Source organism: Belonocnema kinseyi, chromosome 6, assembly GCF_010883055.1.
Source record: "Belonocnema kinseyi isolate 2016_QV_RU_SX_M_011 chromosome 6, B_treatae_v1, whole genome shotgun sequence".
NCBI lineage: Eukaryota > Metazoa > Arthropoda > Insecta > Hymenoptera > Cynipidae > Belonocnema > Belonocnema kinseyi.
In genome coordinates, this window is record NC_046662.1 from 4,015,402 (window position 1) to 4,034,381 (window position 18,980).

The following is an 18,980-nucleotide window of genomic DNA, read 5'->3' on the forward strand; positions in this document are numbered from 1 at the left end:
TCAGCACCTCGGCCAATGCAGCAAAATCTGACTCACCCTGTCCTGCATTTTCCAGAATTCTGCTAGCAGAGCTTGATCTCGACATATATCAGCTGCAACTCCTGGTGTGGCGTCTACTTCCTCCACGCTCTCCAGATATCGATCGGCTCCTGGTACCGCGTCTTCGTCTACGACGTTCTCCAGATCTCGAGATGTCTCTCGATCGGCTCCTGCTTCAACGTTCTCTACGATGCCCATGAGGAGATCTGCTTCGGTAACGTTCACAATGAGCCATAGAATGTTCAGATCGTCACTGTCTGCTGTGCCGATCACGTGAACGGACTGAACGATCTTCCGATCTTCTGGAATCCATATCACAATTGTCACAGCACTTCTATGTTATAGCACTTATCGGGACCTCCAGGCTAGCTTCTTCAATTGTTTAGTCTTAGTCCTGATATTATATGCAAAGCCTCCCATGCGCCTGTCCTAAGTGCGTTGCTTAGCCATCGCTTCAAAAAATGCTTCCATCATTTACTAATTTGACTAATTAATTAAATAACTAATAGTTCAAATAATTAATTGAAACTCAGCTGATTTAACTAATGCCACAGAGATAAAACGCGTGGTACCATAATGTACCGCCAGCAGCTGATGGGTCAACTTTCGACTTTCATCCACTTATTTATGTCAATTTCATTGTTCACTCGCTTCAACCTACCTATTTTAAAGGTAAGCCTAAGATGAAATATTTTTAAATCGGCGCACTGATTTAAAAGCATATTTGTTTGAACATTAATAAATAAATATATTTTATACTAATAAATAAATAGTTGAAAAATATTTTTATTTGACTGGTACGGCTGTCGAATAAACCTGGAGCCCAACGAGGTGAAGGTTTGCAAAATGAGTTTAGGAATAAAAAAGTAGGATTACAAGAAGTATTATTTATTAGATATCTACATTTTCATAGGCTCCTGCATTTGCCTGCACCTCCATACGATTGTGCTTTAGTGCATCCTGGCCGGAAAAACCCACTTGAGGAAAAAACCCTCAGGAGGAGCCAAATCTTTTCTAAACTATTTAAGTGATCAGTCTTCTGTAAGAAAAATACGAACGTTTATTGTTTTCACCATTAACAGGTACGTATTTAGAATCTAGTAAGTAAATTATTCTACACTAGTGGTGAAAAATATATATTTTGCATTTTTCATGCTGTAGCCTAAAAATTTAATATTGATCCAAAAAAATTAAATGTAACTGATTTAAAACACTATAGGCACATCTCTCTAGTATCTTTGTTTAAAATTGTATTTTTGTGTTCACATTACCCCCAGCTTTAGGAAGCAGAGCTGGTACGAGCCATATATGTCTCCAATACGTTGCAATAACGATGTGCTGCTCTACAGGAGCCCCCTGATGTGGAGGACGCTTCAATACATCACCATCGACAGGCCTTATAATGATGTATTTGCGACCTGATTGTGTTTGTGAAATATAGTCATCAATTAAGTTAAAGAACACGAAAAATCATTATATCAGAACTACCAGGCATTTTACTACACTCGAACTCCAAAATTGCGAGCTCCAAAGATACGAGCGTTCTCACGCATTACTTGGTCATGATCGGATATGCAAAGCTTTTAGTAAAGCAGGTATAGTAGCCACACAGAATACGAAGAAGTTCTCACGCATTAACTCCGGAATCTAAGGGCTTGAAATTCACACTCGTATTTTTGGAGTTGTCGGTTCATCAATTTCTCGTATCTTTGGAGTTCAAATGTACTTGTGAAATAGTTATATGGCACAAAATGCACCATATTTAGGGAAAAGAATAGTCTTTCTGGGGAGAATACTTTCATTTAAAAAATTATATTTTAGCTTTAATTTACCTTTATTAAATGATTTTATTGTGTACATATTTCCGGAAGCAGCTATCCCAACCTGATGCCAGTGTCCATCAAGTTCTTGCCACAGTGTATCCCCATTCATATAGTGAACTGGCGGTAATCGATATTCATCTGTAAAATTGAGAGCTTTGCTAATTGTATGTCACGGTCATTGAAGTTTAGAAGGTGCGTTGTTCGCAATTTGTAAAATTGAGCCATTAGGTATTTCAGATTAGGTGGGGATATCGAAGATGTCTGCAAGCTGAGGGGCAAACAATAATACGAAATACATGGAACTAAACTTTATTTTTATAATAACTTGGAAAATAATTATTTTTGACGATAAGTGTGTTCAGACTATTTAACTATTTAATAGCTATTCAATAAATACTAAAATTAATATTTTTTTGCAATTATGAAAAATATTTTTTCTCAAGTTATAAACTAAATTAAGTTTTATCCTCTGGGATTTGTATTATTTCTTGGCCCTCATCGTACAGACATCTTGCCAGCTGACGCCACAACTTAAAACACTTAATATTAGAAATCTTAGCGCATAGATAACTGGAGGGAACCCGGCAATGGCAGAGTTATTTGAAAAATAAAAGAGATAGACTATGATTTAGCGGGATAAGGTATCTTTCTCGCGCAGCGAACTGATTGGCTGTTTAACGCTCCCCTCTAAATGAAGGTTAAATAGTGTATATGTATGCGCAAGTGAAGAGCTATTTATGGAACAAAATTAAAAAGACCAATAATGTTGCTGTGCGAGAGAGATAGCTTATCCCCCAGCCCCAGTCAGTGGTGGCAGAACGCGGATATCTATGGAATGCGCAGCAGTTATTCCTGTGTATTTTTAGGTTATGTAAGGCCATGTGTCAATTTAAAAATACACAAGAATCACTACTGTGAATGCTCGAGATATCCGCGTTTGTTCACAATATAACTTTTTATCTTGATTAATTCGTACCTTAATAAGAATACATAGTGGGGCATAGGCATGTTAAGATTATTAGAAAAGTAGAGCATATAATTTCTAAATTCCCCACGCATGAAGTTGTTCGATATTTAGGATGAAAAGGTCTTTCTATACGCGTAATAATAGCATCCTCAGATTTAACTAAATTAAAAAAAAAACGTTAGGAAAATGTACAAATTTAATTTGATTAAAATAAAAACTATTTGATCAAATTTTCTATTACTAGACATTATTCTAGAAAGTTTGAAATATTTTTCAAAGCATTAATTTATCATTCAAGTTAAATATTCTGATATCATTTTAACATTATTATTATTTATAAAAATAAGTTTAACTTCATTAATTAAAAAAATACTTATTTAAATTATAATTAAAAATACGAGAACTAAATCTAGAATTATTTAGGCGCTATAAAAGTATACAATTTAAATAATAATTTATTTTTTGTCAATATGTACATTTTTATTCAATTCTCCTACTGCTTGTTGCGTAATTATTTACAAGAAAGTAACAGAACCTCGGTTTGAACTTCACGCCAACAAAATACGCAAATTTGTATTTATAACTCGAGCATTTGACCTTTTTTGGCAATAAATAATGAACACCGTTTCTGTGTTCAAAAAAATTATGCACAGTGAGAATGATTTCAAAGAATCCGTACAACCTTTTTCAACTCATACATTCGAATTGAATTGATTTTCTTTGAATTCTGATTTAGTTAATATAAAAATTTGTTTAATTTAATTTTTTTGGCAAAATTTGCGGCATTTTGTTATGAACGTTTTACGTTACAAACGTTTACAAACTTATTAAAAATTATTCTTGACTTTGAAAGGTGATAAAGCCGTCCAAAATGTAAATAAAAATATTTTTTTGAGACACTTGAAAATATTATAGGTGTTGATCAAGTTCCAATTGAAGAATGGAAATTCCTCTTAAATTTAAGGTTCAGAGGTTTTTTATTTGTCACAAATAAAGAGTTTCAAGTTTTGAGGAATTTTATACTTAAACTTAAATTTTTGGCAAGAGCTAGGAAAATAAATTTCTTCATTTAAAATTTCACAAACGTGATGTTTAGTACGCAACATTTCATTTTAGGCATTGCATATTGAAAACTCTCTACTGGCTTATAAACTAATAAATTTTGCGCGAGCATGCGAAAATCCTAAAAATCGCTTTGAGAGAATATTAAATGCATAAATTAACTTTAAGCCTCTTGCCAAGAGTTAAACATGACGTACAAAACTCTCTAAAATTCGTAAGTTTCTTTTTTGGTTTTCTCACTTCATAGTTTATTCTACAGAAGTCCAAGTTAATTTCAATAGGGCTCCTTTTACTCCTACGTGCGGCGCGTCGTCAAATATCCGAAAAACTATATGAGGAGGCCCTATATCAGAGCACAGTAAAAAAAAGGATCAATTTTCTTGCAGAGCATTTTCCTCCAACGATCATTTGACTCTCGAGATCATAATGATCTATACATTCAGATCAATTTTATCTTATATAGTGTTTCACTTGTCAGACTAAACAAAATGGCCGCCAGTTATTGGTGCTAGGGTGATAACGATATAACCTAAAAATTGTATCTACTAACTGCGCATAAGTGACAACTACAGTTGACAGGTAATATTTTCTAATATCAGATTTCATTATTTTTTCAACTTTTCTATTACACTGCATGATCAGAAACCATAAAAATCTTGCATATGAGCTAAAGTACTCTATAAACGTCAGCCATCTTGGTTTGACTTTATACATGATTCCGAATCAGATAATTATGATCTCAAAAGTCGACCATTCACTCCGGCCAATCAAAATACTCTTGAATTCGGTATAATTTTTGTTGCATATCAAAATGATATTGATTTCGGTATCATTTTGAACACTTTTTTTTTACTGTGAGTTTCACTGTATTTTCGTTTCGCTATAATTTGGATGGCACTGTCACCTTTTAAAGTGAAAGCTAACATTCAATAAGTCATCGGGTACAGTGGTTCGATACTATTTGCCAGTAGGATGACTGTCAAAAATGGTGGTATTTATAAAATTGATTATTTAATTTCTCTTAGCGCTAAGATTAATTTGTAGAACTTGTACCTGGGGAGGTAGGCTCTCGACTCTCAATCCTGTCGTAAATCACGAGCTCATCATCACTCAAAGGTCTAAATCCTGTAGATTTAGTAGTCGGTTTTTTAGAATGAATAACGGATACAACAAGATAGGGACCATGTCTCAGTATTTGACCCTCGGGATATAGGTGAACATTGAGGACATCGCCCAGTTCATATGGTTCAACCAATTGTTCTGCAAGAAATAATTCATCGATATTTATTATGGGACTAGAAAACCAGCAGGCGTGCCAAAAGGGCAGATTTGTTTGTCTTTCGTAATCTTCAGATTAAAATATAAAATTATTATCAATACAAAAATGATTATATTTCGCTCTTGCTGAAATAAGATTCCGAACTAATTTTTTGCAGTGATTCAATGTAACTTAGAATCATTTCATTTACGATCACTATTATATTGACAGTAAAGGGCAAGACGTCGGAAAATTTGAAGCATACGACTTAACCAACATGTTAAATCTGGAAGTAAATATCAATAATAATTAACATAATTATGAATTTAAATACTGATAACATTTTGTTGAAAACGTATCCCTAGCGTTTCTTATTCGAAACTCACTGTCGACTTCAAAAGCAAAGTGTGTAATAAATTTTCTCTGTTTAAGAAAATTTTTTTTCCAATTTCATTGCTGTGGTGACTTCAAAGATATCAAGATTGATTTGTTTAATTTTGCATAATAAGACGCAGTTAAAAATAAATATTTTTAGAAAACAAAATTTCAATCAATTGTTGGATTTTTCAAAAACAAATGTGCCGTGCCAAAAGTCAGATATTTGAAAAAATAGTGTTTCTATGATTTTAAGAAAAAAATATAATAACTGATTTCATTTCAAATAAAAAAACATTGTCGCTTCTTACCGATTTTTAACAAATTATTACATTTTCATACATGAACGCTTATTTTTTTCTGGGAAATCATTCTTTGCAATTCTACTGTTTTGAATTTTAAACTTGAAAACAATATAGTTGTAGAGAATTTTTTCCTGGAAAAATAAGCCGTCATTCATTAAAATGCAATCATTTTTCAAAAATTGGTAAGAAGCGACGCGACGGTCAGAAAAAAACTCAATTTAAAAAAACATAGTTAAAATTAATGTTTTTTTTTTGTGAAGTTTTGATTAAAAAAATGTTTTTATTTGAAATGACATCAGTTATTAATATTGATATCTTTAAGGTCACCAAAGCAATAAAAATAATAAGGCAAAATTTCTGAAATTGAGAAAATGTATTACATACTTTACCTGGTTTCTGCTGGGCATTATATATAATGCCTTGGCATATGTATATCAAAGAGTATTACGTGCTTTCTGTGGAATGTGTTGGGCATTATATATGATTCCTAGGGACTATATATATTTAAAAATTTGTCATAAGGACAATCGCAGGATTTCGCCGGGAGCGGGTGCTAATCTGAAAAATTGCACCCGCTTCCAGCGAAAACGCGGTAAAATTTCAGCCATAACCACGTCTCACAACCATGAGATAGGTGGTTAAAGTCTGTAAAGGAATCAATACGACGATCCAGCAAAAGCTATGATGTTTTTGTCAGCTGGTGCCGAAAATTCGATAACGAACATGGTTCGCTTCTCGAAGTCAAGAAGAACCATGTCAGGCCTCGAGTATATAAATGCAATATATATATGCAATGTATATAATAAATTCGATTACATAGTTAGCCTTAAATGGTCATGCATTATATTTATTGCCCAGGTATTATATATAATGCCTGGATTATAAGCTATGTCTGTAATATATACAAATAAAGAGATTGATTAATTAAATTGAAACATAGAATAAGATAGATTAATTTAATTGTTGAAAATCACATGTCATTATGTAATTGCATATTTTTCTTATTACTCTTCTCCAGTTTCCAATGAAACAAATATAGCGAAGGTCAGGTAAAAAATCCTAGGGAAGGCGATTATTTTAGGTTTTACATTACCTCCAGGTTTAAGAAGTAGAGCCGGTATGAGCCACATATGTCTCCAGAATGTCCCAATATGCTGAACATGTTGTGGACTGGACCCCGGAGATGGAAGGCGCTGTATTATATCACCCTCTATAGGTTCCACAAGTGCGCGTTCACCACCTGATTGTGTTTGTAAATTATAGTCATTAATTAAGATAAAGAATGTGAAACAACACTAGGTTAGAACTGCTAGGCATTTTACTACTTGTAAAATAGTTCCATGTAATACAAGAGCATAAAATACTCCACACTATATATATATATATATATATATTAGTTTCTAAACTACCTTTTTTATCAAGTGAATACATCTTTCCGTGGATAAGTACTCCAACGTTTGACCAGTTTTTTCCATGTTTTCGCCACAGTGTGTCTCCTTCGTTACAGCGGATTGGCGGTATTCGGTATGCATCTGTAAAAAATAATTAACCAAGAGATAAAATTTTAATATTTTTTCTGAAGTCCAAAAATTGTTTCTTAGTTCAAACAAATTATAAAAAGTAAGAATGATTTTATAGAATCTATACAGGCCGTTTTACGTTACAGTATTTTTACCTGGTTGGGTCATGTATTTACAAAAATGATACCAATTTACAATTGGTAGTTCTATTAACACAGTATACTAAGAAATACACAAAGTTTTCGCTCAAACATTTTTTTTCTCTATTATTACAGCAATGAATTAATAATTTTGAAAGCTTCGATTAAGATGTTTTCATTTTCGACACTTTTGATGTTTCATCATTTATTTTACAATTATTTTTTCCGGATTGAAATCCGTATTAGTCAAACAATTATTTGCATTTACAATTTTTTTTTAATATCTGCTGTACGCTACAATTTTAATCTTAAGTCTCAGTTTTGTAATTTTAATATACACGACACGAGTTTTTAGAAATTTTTGTGTTTGTATTTGTTAAAACCTACATAGTGAAAAAGTTTTAAACTAAAATGTTTATTATTCAAGTTCGACTATTTTTTAAATTTCAAATACTAATACTAACCATTTGAGAAATTTTAAATTAAAAACTTTGCAATCAGACAATTTCCAATTTAATCTTGAATGTTGTATAATTTGTTGTATTTGAACAGCTAAATTATAACTACATGATTAAGCAGTTTGAAATTTGATCTTTTGAAGGATGTTTGGAATCGTAAAATTTTGGATGTGTCCTATTTGAAATTATTTTAATTTGAACACATTTAGAATCATTTAATTCTGCTAGCTTATAATATTCTATTCTTTAATTTTCAAAAAAAATCTGATCAATTTTGTTGTAAAAATTAATCTAGTCACTTCAAAGACACTTGACATTACAAGAAATTATTACTTTACTTTTGTAAATTCCTACAATTCCAGTTAAAACTTTTGAAATTTGAGAAGCTGCGAAACACGAATTTTGATAAAAAGAGAAAGGAAATGCTTTCGATAACACTGCCGAATTAAAACCTGGAAATTTTTAATGGAAAATATTTTTAGGTTCCAAGAAAATTTAATTCGATTTTTTTTCTCTTCCGAGGTGCACGCTTTTCAACTTTAGACGGTTATGAAATATGAGATTTTTAATTTGAAAAAAGTGAAAATTCGTTTTCGGGCCATGTAGTTGCCAAATCCATGAATAAATATTTGTTGGAAGAATACAATAAGTTTTTGAAAAAATGGAGTATTTAATGGGTTAGGCTCTCATAAATTGCTACCTTCTATTTCTTAAGCCTAAAAGCTTCAAAATCCAAATTTTCAAGCCATAAATAAAATCGCAGCATTTATAGTCAAAGCAATTGGTTTCCTGTGTATAATAATCTTGGGTTTGTTCAATTATACATAAAATTTATTTATAAAAATTAAGTTATTTATAAAATTCATTATATAAGTTCTTTTAGGGCTAAGCTTAATTGTTAGAACTTGAACCTGGGTTGGAGGGCCCTCGACGCTTAATCCTGTTGTAAATTATGCGCTCATCTTCAGTTAAACGTCTAGCGGTCATACCAATAATATTCGGGCGAGAAGTATCAGCACAGACTATAACAAGATAGGCACCATGTCTCAGTATTTGACCCAAGCTATATATGTGCGCATTGCTGATATCACCTATTTCGTATGGTTTAGCCACTGGTGGTTCTGAAAGAAGTAATTAATCGATATTAATTATAGGACTAGAAAACAAGCAGGCGCATTATGAGCGCAGGTTTTTACGCGTTTCTTAATTTTTCGATTAAATTATAAAATTAATATTAAAACAAAATATTTCATTTTTGCTGAAATTAGGTTCTGAAAGAATTTCTTTTCAGTGAATCAATGTAATGTATAATTATTTATCTTAAGATTATTATTATTATTATATTAACAGCCCGTGCAGAAATTGCCAAATGTTTGCCTTATTTTCTATTTGGGCCAGATCATGCATACAATTTTGTGGTTGTTAAATTTGGCCCCCTCTAGACCCCGGCTTAACAGCCAAGCTTGCCAGTAGATGGCGCTCCATTAATTTCGGGGACTAAAGTGGGTTGACTCCAAATCGCCCAAGTTTCAATGTAAAGTGTCAAGCGTCAAAAATATTTGCATTATTATTTGGAAAAGTGAGAAAATAAGTGGGAAAAAATGCCAAAAGTGAGCACAAGACGAGTGCGTAGGTATAGTATACTTCAAAATATTCCTGAATTACGTATTGAAGACTATAATAAGTAAATTTATTAAGAATGTTAAGAAGAAACCTAACCTCGAAATGAGGTTATTTATTTATAAGAAAAGTAGCAAAAGTAATATTTCATTTGTTGAATGTGAAAACGAATTAGATCAACAACTACGTCATGAAAATATTTATTTTCACGTATTTTTAGGTGATTTGATACAATCGGAATGTAAATACAACCTTCTTATTTATATTCACTTTTGTAAAAATAGCTTGAAGAGCCAATGCAATATTATAATCAACTTATTTCAAAATAACTTTCCACAATTAAGTTTGATATAGAAATTAAAAGCAACTTCAATTTAGAAATTAAAACCAAAAATATATTGCAAAATACTTCAATGGTTTATCATACACAAATGCTGGCTGTTAAATTGCGCCGTTCGACTTTTTCCGTTCGCTTGAAAAAAAGTGTCTGACATACTCCAATTTTTTCATATCGCGATCTGTTAGATAACCTGATATTTATATTCTCAAATTTCAGTTAAGGAGGTGATATATTCGATTTTAATATTATTTTATTTAAGAATCCCTTTTAATTAAGAATAAGAAAAATAAATTAATGTCAGCCTGATCGGGGCCAGGCATGGTTATCTCTGGGCGCAGCGCTTGGGCCCCGATCGGGCATCGCGTTCCATTTCGAGCCTGGCCCCACCTGGATAGCCTGATTTGGGCCAAATTCTACCCGATCTGTCCCCGATCAGATCCAAATTGGAATTTCTGCGCGGGAGTGAAAGACAAGGCACCATACACAAACTTAAAGCACACGAATTAACCAACGTAATAAATCTGGAAGTAAATATCAATAATAATTAAAATAATAGTAAATTCAAATGCAGACAATATTTTCCTGAAAATTTATTCCTTCATTATAAAATGCTGATCTAAAAAAGTTCACGGAATATTATTAAGGATACATCATTACCACATTTATAAACAACACATCAAAACATTTCAATTGGAACGTAATTTAAAAAATTATATTCCAATAAGATACACAGTTCATAATATAAAAATCTATAAATATGTACATATGTTACAGGCGAAGTATACAGGGTGATTTTTTTAACTTGAAACTTTCAAATATCTCGAAAAATAGGCACTCCATGAAAAAATGTTATGAATCAAAATTTAATCACTCTGAGGAGTACATACACTGATATTAAAATCGGTTCCTCCACACAGCCCCCTGAAGATAGACGTGGGGGAAAGTTCGAAATGTTAAATGTAAACCCTTATTTCTTATTGCATATTCGGATTCTTTGGATAAAAATGCGTATGATTTGTCTAACACATTTTTCTCGTTTCGCGATAGGTGGCGCCGTAATCGACAAAATTCAATTTTTCTTTATTTTACTGTCACTGAGAATGCACGCTTACGATTCTGCAATACTTGAAATTAGTCTTAAAACAAAATAATACTTTTAGCGTAACCCAGGAACAACGAGGTGGACGTAGAAGGTTTCTGTTCCCTTCGGGGTGTTTGCTTAAAGTGAGTCCCCTTGCCTCTCACGATTCGGGGTGTTTGATTTACGTGAGTCCTTTCGTCTCTCACGATTCGAGGTACTCAAGAAATCATCTTTTAATTAAAGTAAGTGCTCAAAATAATGGCCCTAGGCTTCAAGGCACTTATTAATCCGTAATTCAAATGAATTTACACAACGGAGAAGTGTATCTTCTTGAATTTTAGCACATGCACTTGTAATTCGATCAATCATATTCTCACGTGTTGTTGGACTTTCTTTGTACACGTTGTCTTTCAGATAGCCCCACAAAAATAAATCTTGCAAAGTAAGATCTGGTGTTCTTGCAGGCCGATTTATCGGGCCACCTCATAAAAAAATACATCGCGACGAACATAGGTAGAACCTCCTTGTTTTTGAAGTCGGTTAAAAATAAGGGCAATAGAGCTTCGGACCTCTTTGGTAATTATTATTTTTAAAAACATGCCAAAACATATGTCCGTTCTTGAGAAGTAATTATTAAGTGATAAGTTTACATTAACAGTGTTTCCTGAATATTTCTAAATTTTAGCTCTGGCATTATTGTAGATTGAGGTCAGCGGAGGCTATCGAAACATCACGAAAGTATTTACTATTTTTCCTTAAATACAGTAAATTAGAAAAAATACATTTAAGACAAAACTCATTTTAGTCAGATCAAAGATTATTCCGAATACTACTTTACAATGGAGCATCAGACCGTACGAGAAAAATTGAAATGGTTCTGGTGTACGGAGAAGCTGGAAGAAATCTTGATAATGCTGACAATCACTGTGCTCAGCGTTTTCCATATAGAATTGTGTCACGTGCTTCATTTTATCGTACTATTACAAAATTGACTACCGATGGAAGTGTTCAACCTAAGGAAAAGACCCGCACAACAACAGTCACTAGATAAAATAATGAAATTGCTGTATTAGCTGTATTGCTGTATCATTTTTCAAGCATTATTGCTTGAAGAATCGAGCTTAGAAATACGGCAGAACATGTGGTTTCAACATAATGGTTGTCCGGCACACTATTCAGCGGTAGCACGAGAAGTTCTTGATCGTGATTTCAATGGTCGCTGGATTGGTAGAGGCGGTCTGATAAATTGGCCTGCAAGATCGCCAGATCTAACTTCACAAGATTTCTTTTTGTGGGGATATCTGAAAGACAAAGTGTACAAAAAAAAACCAACAACACGTGAGACAAGGGCATGTGCACTTGTGCTGAAATTCAAGAAGATCACCTCGCCGTTGTGTAAATTCATTTGAATTACGGATTGATGAGTGCATTGAAGCCGAAGGTCATCATTTTGAGCACTTACTTGAATTAAAAGATGATTCCCTGAGTACCCCGAATCGTGAGAGGCAAGGGGACTCACGTTAATCAAGCACCCCGAAGGGAACAGAAAACTGCTACGTCCACGTCATTGTTCCTGGGTTACGCTAAAAGTAGTAGTTTGTTTTAAGACTAATTTCGAGTATTGCAGAATCGTAAGCGTGCATTCTCAGTAAGAGTAAAATGAAGAAAAATTGAATTTCGTCGATTACAGCGCAATCTATCACAAAACGAGAAAAATGTTTTAGACAAATCATACCCATTTTTATCGAAAGAATCCGAATTTGTAATAAAACTGAGGGGTTCCCATTAAAGATTTCGAACTTGACCCATCCCCACCCCCAGGGGACGGTGTGGGGGAACCGATTTTAACATCAATGTATGTACTCCTCAGAGTGATTAAAATTTAATTCATAACATTTTTTCATAGATTGCCTATTTTTCGAGATATTTGCAAGTTTTAAGTTAAAAAAAATCACCCTGTATAATCTGACAATATGTGCAATCCCTAGACATAATATATATATTGCCTAGATGAGACCATTAAATGTGAGTAAGAAATCCTTTTGATTCTTTTTTGACCTTTCATTACTTTGGTGATTTTAATGATATTAAGGTTTATTTCTTTTAATTCTTAGTTATAATAAGACACGGAGTAAACTACAAAATTAACTAATGATAAAAGTCGTTTTGATTGTTTAGGATATTTTGTTTACAAAAAGTTAATAAAGAAGTACTTATTTTTTTCATTTTTTCACAAACCGAGCTTTTTCTATTCATAATCCAATGCCAGTTTCAAAATTCTGAGGTTAAGGGTTAATGTTAACCGATTTGAAAAAAGTGAAATTTAATTCTCCCTAAAACAAACAAAATGGAGTCAATGATTTTTTTATATGAAGTTTCTTTTAATGGTCCAAAAAAACAAATTGTAAAACCAATAAGTGTTGATGCATAAAAGACAAAGTTCAGTATCAATCAAAACATTATTGCAGCGGTATGCCATGTTGTAATGATTAACGAGGAAACGTGTGTTGAACTCCATAAGTATTCTTTAATTTATCACGTCCTTCTCTGATTGAATAATTATACTAAAAATTTAGATTATTTCTTTTACGTATCGCGTTCCTGGCATAATATAGAATTTCTTGATTAAATACTATTCCTGTAATATATGTGACGTGTACCGAAGAAAAGGGGCCTACTCTGAAAAGTGAGATTTTTCAGAGCGATCGAAGTCGACCCGATAAATGCGACTTTTAGGAGAGAGGGAAGACTCACGAAATCTTCCCTCTCCACTTCCCACTACATTTTCAAGGAAAGAGATAGGTCGTAGACGCAGCTCACGGACAGGGTATAGATGAGACGCTTAGATGTGTGGTGAGCAGTGGGAGGTGTTTCACGGAATCACGAGCTCTCGAGCAAAAGCCTGATTTCTCGGGTACCTAACAACTCAACTATTAGCAATAATAACGCTCGGATTTTTTTTATGGTTTCTTTAAAAGGATCAGCTCAAAAACTATCGAAAGGTGTAAAAACCTCCATTTTAATTTTTTTTAAAGTAAGCCCCCTTTCTTTGGCGGCACGTCACATATACATTTAAATGGTTACATAAACTTTAACTAAATAATTAATTCATGTTCCTGAACAACGACAAAATAAAAGTTCAATCTTCATGTAGTTTAATATTGTGCAAAAATTAATCAGTTAATAATGAATCAATCAGTCCCCAACATAAAAATAAGTAAAAATATTATTTTCATTGAAGAATTGAAATAATTTTTCCTTTATATATTTAAAAAATTTTTATTATTAATGACCCTTCAAACTAATTTAGAAAAATTCAAAATATTTTTATGGACATATAATTTGGAAATCTGAATCCAGACACTCATGTTACAAAATGAAAAAGATGGGACAAAAATAATATAATTGAAATTAAAAGAATTTGATCGTAACATTCTCAATAAGAATAAAATGATTATTAGAGTCGTAAAAATTTCCCGTCCATTTATTCAAATTATATTTTAATTGAAGAATCAACAATATGAAATTGATTGATAATTTATTAAATTTCATTAAATTAAATAAGTTGTTAAAAAGTAATAATACTTCCTGAAGTTACTTCCTAAAGTAACTTTAATGCAACGAGTTAATTTTTTCCTGTGTATCGCATCTAGAACAAGGTAGTTGTAAAACAATTACTTACTATTCAAAATTTCCGACAATTTTGGTTGCTTACGTCGGCTTGTGATGTGGCGCCTAGCAGGAGGGTCGCCCTGCGAACCCGATACTGTAAGAACAAATAGAAGTGGAAGCATTTTTTATTTTGAACACTATCACTGAAAAAACATGATACAGACGTTTCAGTTTAATTTATTCAAGCTTCTGTATGGTGATGCTGCAGGATTTACAACGCATGAAAGTCAATCGTGAACATAAAATAAAAGGATCTCTAGAACTTCCGAGACCGCATAATGTATTACTCTGACCACTGCTTAAAGATAAGAGGAGGCAGTATTCAAATAGTAGCACCATCGCTGGCAGCAAACGGAATCGTTCTCACCGCAACCCAGCTTAGCGCCACGCCCAGAGCAACCGGCTTATTAATTCTCTGCTATGAAACTTACCACCCAGCAGAACCCACCACCGGCTGACAGCCGCCTACTTAATGTATGTTGCAATAAAGCACTCCTAATACTATCACTAGCATTGTTTTAATATGTTAACACTCTTCTCAGCTTTTCACCTCCCAATATTCATCCTTGGTATTACCTCGTTATAGCATGTACAGAGAGTAAAGACTACAATCTAAATGGATTCTACGGCTGTCGAGATAAATTTCGGGTCGAAACTCGCTTTCTCTTCATAGCACTCATTAAGGCTCCAAGTCAATCCTACAGTCGCGAATTGTAAATTTTAAATGTTCGGAAAGAGAGGAAGAGAGAGTTTAGGAAATACTTTTGGTTGTTCTTTCTTTTCTATTTTTCGAAAAAAAGTATTTTCTTGAAGACTATGACTCGTTATTATCACAAAAATGCACTGAAACATTTTTATGAAGCTAAAAAATGGATGGGGTTCAAACAGACACCACGTTGTGATTCATGTCTCAGAGTTTCACGTCATAGTTGAATGTCATGATGCAGTAATCGCTCAGGATGCTGCTGATTTCAGTAAATACGATCTGGATGCCATCTTTGTAATCACAAATACACCAGGCAGAAGTTGCTCTAATCGATTAGAGCATGGCACGGCACCGCTGTGTCATCAGTTACACCGGCACACAAAAAAAGTGGTCTGCCCTGCAAAAATGCAAAAATAGACGTAAAGTCGACAAAACAACGATTTTGCGTGTATATATTTGCAAAAAAATGTACATGCCCGGTGGTCCAAATCAGCATATTTTTATGTTTTGTGGTCGCTGAATCAGAATCCGAGCTCCACATAACCCAGTTAATTCATATTCTTTCGAAAAACGCAGGACAGACGTTTTTGTCATTTTTACGTTTACCTTTGCGTTTTTCAAAAAAAAAAAATTAACCAACTGGGTTATTTGGACCCCGGATTCGGATTCAGCGACCCTAATCTTAAAAAACTGCACCAGATCCCAGCAGAATATTCCAGCTACAATGGTCGCAATTTTCTTATGAGGTCTCTATACCTCTTTTTTTCATTCTCCTTAGCTATGATGTTCTTGTCGGCTGGTGCCAAAAAATCGATAACGAACATAGTTCGCTCCTCAAAATCATGGAAAACTTTGTCATACCTCGAGTGTGCAACAGAAACAATTGTCGAGAATAGAAAGTTCCATTACACAGCACTTCTCATTCTCGACAATTGATTCTATTTCCCTAGGAGCATTTAAAGGAGCGATATTAAGGTTAATGTCGTAAGAGTGACACAGATAGTAATAAAGTACTCTGAAAGTGCCGCATTGTGGCTTTGGATGTAGGTCTTTCCTGCATGAGTAGGACAACTAGATAGCATGTGTGATAGATGCTCAGGTTGTGCATGGTACACCCTGCAGCTATCATCCGGAATGTCGTAGCTCAAAATGTGGTGACAGTATTTCAAGGTGGAAATTACACCGTCTTGACATGGAAAAATGAAATCCTCCGTGTCAGACTTCAATCCGCGCTTTCAGGATCTTAATTTGGGCTTTCAGCAGTGAGAACTCGAGAAATATAGGATTTAATACATTTTTCTCACCCCTAACACTGAAGTTAAGTCCGAGGGTTTCAGCAGCTTCCTCTGCGGCTTTGTAAAAAAACGATCCTTTGCCCTCTTCTTCGTGCTTCTTGAACATTTTAAGAAGACAGTCTTATCCGTTTGCGACTCTATGTTCTGTACCCAGAATAATCCTGTTGTGAAGACATTCAAGACCCAATATTTCGCGACCACCTTGACGGCATGATATTTAGAGTCGCAGAACAGAATCCTTCATAGATATTACATCCTGAATGCAGCTCTGTGGCACGCCCAGGTATGTATATGTCTCTCCAGCGCAAAGGTGTCTTATAGCGCTTCTATTGACGAGCTCCGGGTCTTTAGGGATGCCATTAAGTTTTCCTCGCTACAAATAAACCTTGGCGCATTTGTTCAACCCAAATTCCATTCCTATTTTCTTAGTGTATCGTTCGACAACCCCTAGAGCTAGATGTAGTTGCTCTCTTTTTTGTAGTATAGATCTTAAGATCATCCATGTGTAAAACATATGAATGATTTTGTACTTTGTATCTGCAGGTTTGCCGCAAACGTACCCCTGGGAATGGCGAAGTGCTAGAGATAGTGGCAATAATGAGAGGCAAAAGAGAAGTGGGCTCATGGAGTCGCCCTGAAAAACATTTCTCTGAAAGGTGACCTTTTTAGTTGTCACACGATTTTTTCCAGATGAGATAGTAAATCTGATTTTGCAAAGTGGCATCAACCTCTCTATGTATCTCACGATTTGCGGATGAACCTTTAAGCTTTCCAAAAGACAGATGCTTAGTCTATGGGAGGTTGAATTGAAAACTTTCCAGTAATCAACCTAGGCCATCGAAAGGTCACGCTGGAAGAATGCTGCATCTTTGCAGATACATCTATCGATAAGAAGGGGAAATATCCTGCTACGCCTTTTTTGAGCCGCATTGTTCAAATGTTTCTTATCACACAGGTCCGATTGCCCGAACAATCCTATCATTTAGGATAGCCGTGAATATCTTATACAATGTATTCAGATAAGTGGTCGGCCCGTAATTGTTCGGGTCAGCTAGGTTGCCTATTTTCGGCAGGAGTATTGTGCGCCCTTCCACCAAGCACTCCGGAATTGGCTTTTCCGACTTTATATATGAGGTGAAAATACGTGCCAAATGCTGATGTGTTGAAGAAAAATTTCTGTCAGATGTGATGTAGTCAATCACACACTGAATGCGGGACGCGTACTGTCTTGCCCAGCCTACCTTTATGGCGAGCTGATGCATTCGTCTTTTGGTCTAATGATCAACCGTTGATTTTGTTTTACGGTTCGCATCGGCCAAAGCTCTCGCTGCATTATACACAAAACAATTGATAGCCTAGAGGTCGGATTCTGCAGAAAAATGTTCCCAAAAATTGTCATCCATTTCAGCTAGATCTTTAGGCTTGAGAGAAACCTGGGTGTTGATGTTTCTCCGGGTCATAAAGCATCGCTCTTCCTCTATAGGATGCCTGCCCGCTGTTGGTCTTAGTGTCGCCTCTCTTTCTCTGTTGCTGGCTTGTTCTGGCTATGGTAGAGTAGGCGTTCCGCTTACATAGCCCCTTTTTTGGAGTATTTCGGCATGATTTCGCAGACGTTGATGGGAAAAGTGCGATAGCTCCGGGTGTTTCTCGCACCGCAGAGTATGCAGTCGTGCCATGTAACACCGTTCAGGAACCAAACTCGCATCGTAGCACTCTAGAAAGTCGCTATTTAGTTACTCCGTCCACCTAAAGGACAAGAGAGTCCGTCGATCCATCGCATTGAATCCATCTTCATTGGCTCCCCCAGCTCTAGAGTGGTCGCCATTATTGTCCAACCCATTCTCGGGAGCCCAGCGTGTTCTGTTGCTTGGAACCGCACTTACTACAACTATGTTTGGTGTTGTCGTGTTGTTCCCACGAGAAGCTAGGGAAAGGGGTTCGTTCATCCTTGTAGAGCCCCGCATTCAAGGATAAGGCTGCGTAGTCTGAGAGGTTGCCTGATATCTCAGAGTCACCGTTATAGACACCTCACCCAGGTGCCATTCAGCTTATGGCATGGTTTTCACGCCTCCGCTTGGGAGTTAATTCCTTCAGAACCACCCCTGGAAAAATGTCCACGACTGGCTATTCATTTTTGTAACCATATTCAGCAGAAAGTCTTGGTACAGGGACCCTCTATCGGCATCCCGAGAATGCGTTCGGTTGCTTTGTTATAGGTCTCACGGTCGTGAGACATGGTTGTGGCTGAAATTTTACCGCGATTTCGCTGGAAGCGGGTGCAATTTTCCAGATTAGCACCCGCTCCCGGCGAAATCCTGC

At 34.9% G+C, this 18,980-nt stretch overlaps 1 protein-coding gene and 1 long non-coding RNA gene across 2 annotated transcripts in view; both read right to left on the bottom strand.

Moving 5' to 3' along the window:
- LOC117174535 lies at positions 1–8,962 on the bottom strand. The gene is made up of 7 exons (XM_033363737.1): positions 8,859–8,962; positions 7,239–7,361; positions 6,923–7,069; positions 4,945–5,151; positions 1,872–2,000; positions 1,311–1,457; positions 1–341 (listed from the first exon to the last, which is right to left on the bottom strand). The coding sequence occupies exons 1-7, from the start codon at positions 8,932–8,934 to the stop codon at positions 1–3; spliced, it is 1,170 nt and encodes a 389-aa protein (XP_033219628.1). The 5' UTR covers positions 8,935–8,962.
- Positions 8,963–18,980, bottom strand: part of LOC117175249 — a 20,729-nt gene continuing 10,711 nt past the window's right edge. The window contains exons 3-4 of the long non-coding RNA XR_004467458.1: positions 14,671–14,754; positions 8,963–9,068 (exon numbers count right to left, since the gene is read on the bottom strand). This is a non-coding gene — a long non-coding RNA (uncharacterized LOC117175249). The remainder of the gene's footprint in view (positions 9,069–14,670; positions 14,755–18,980) is intronic.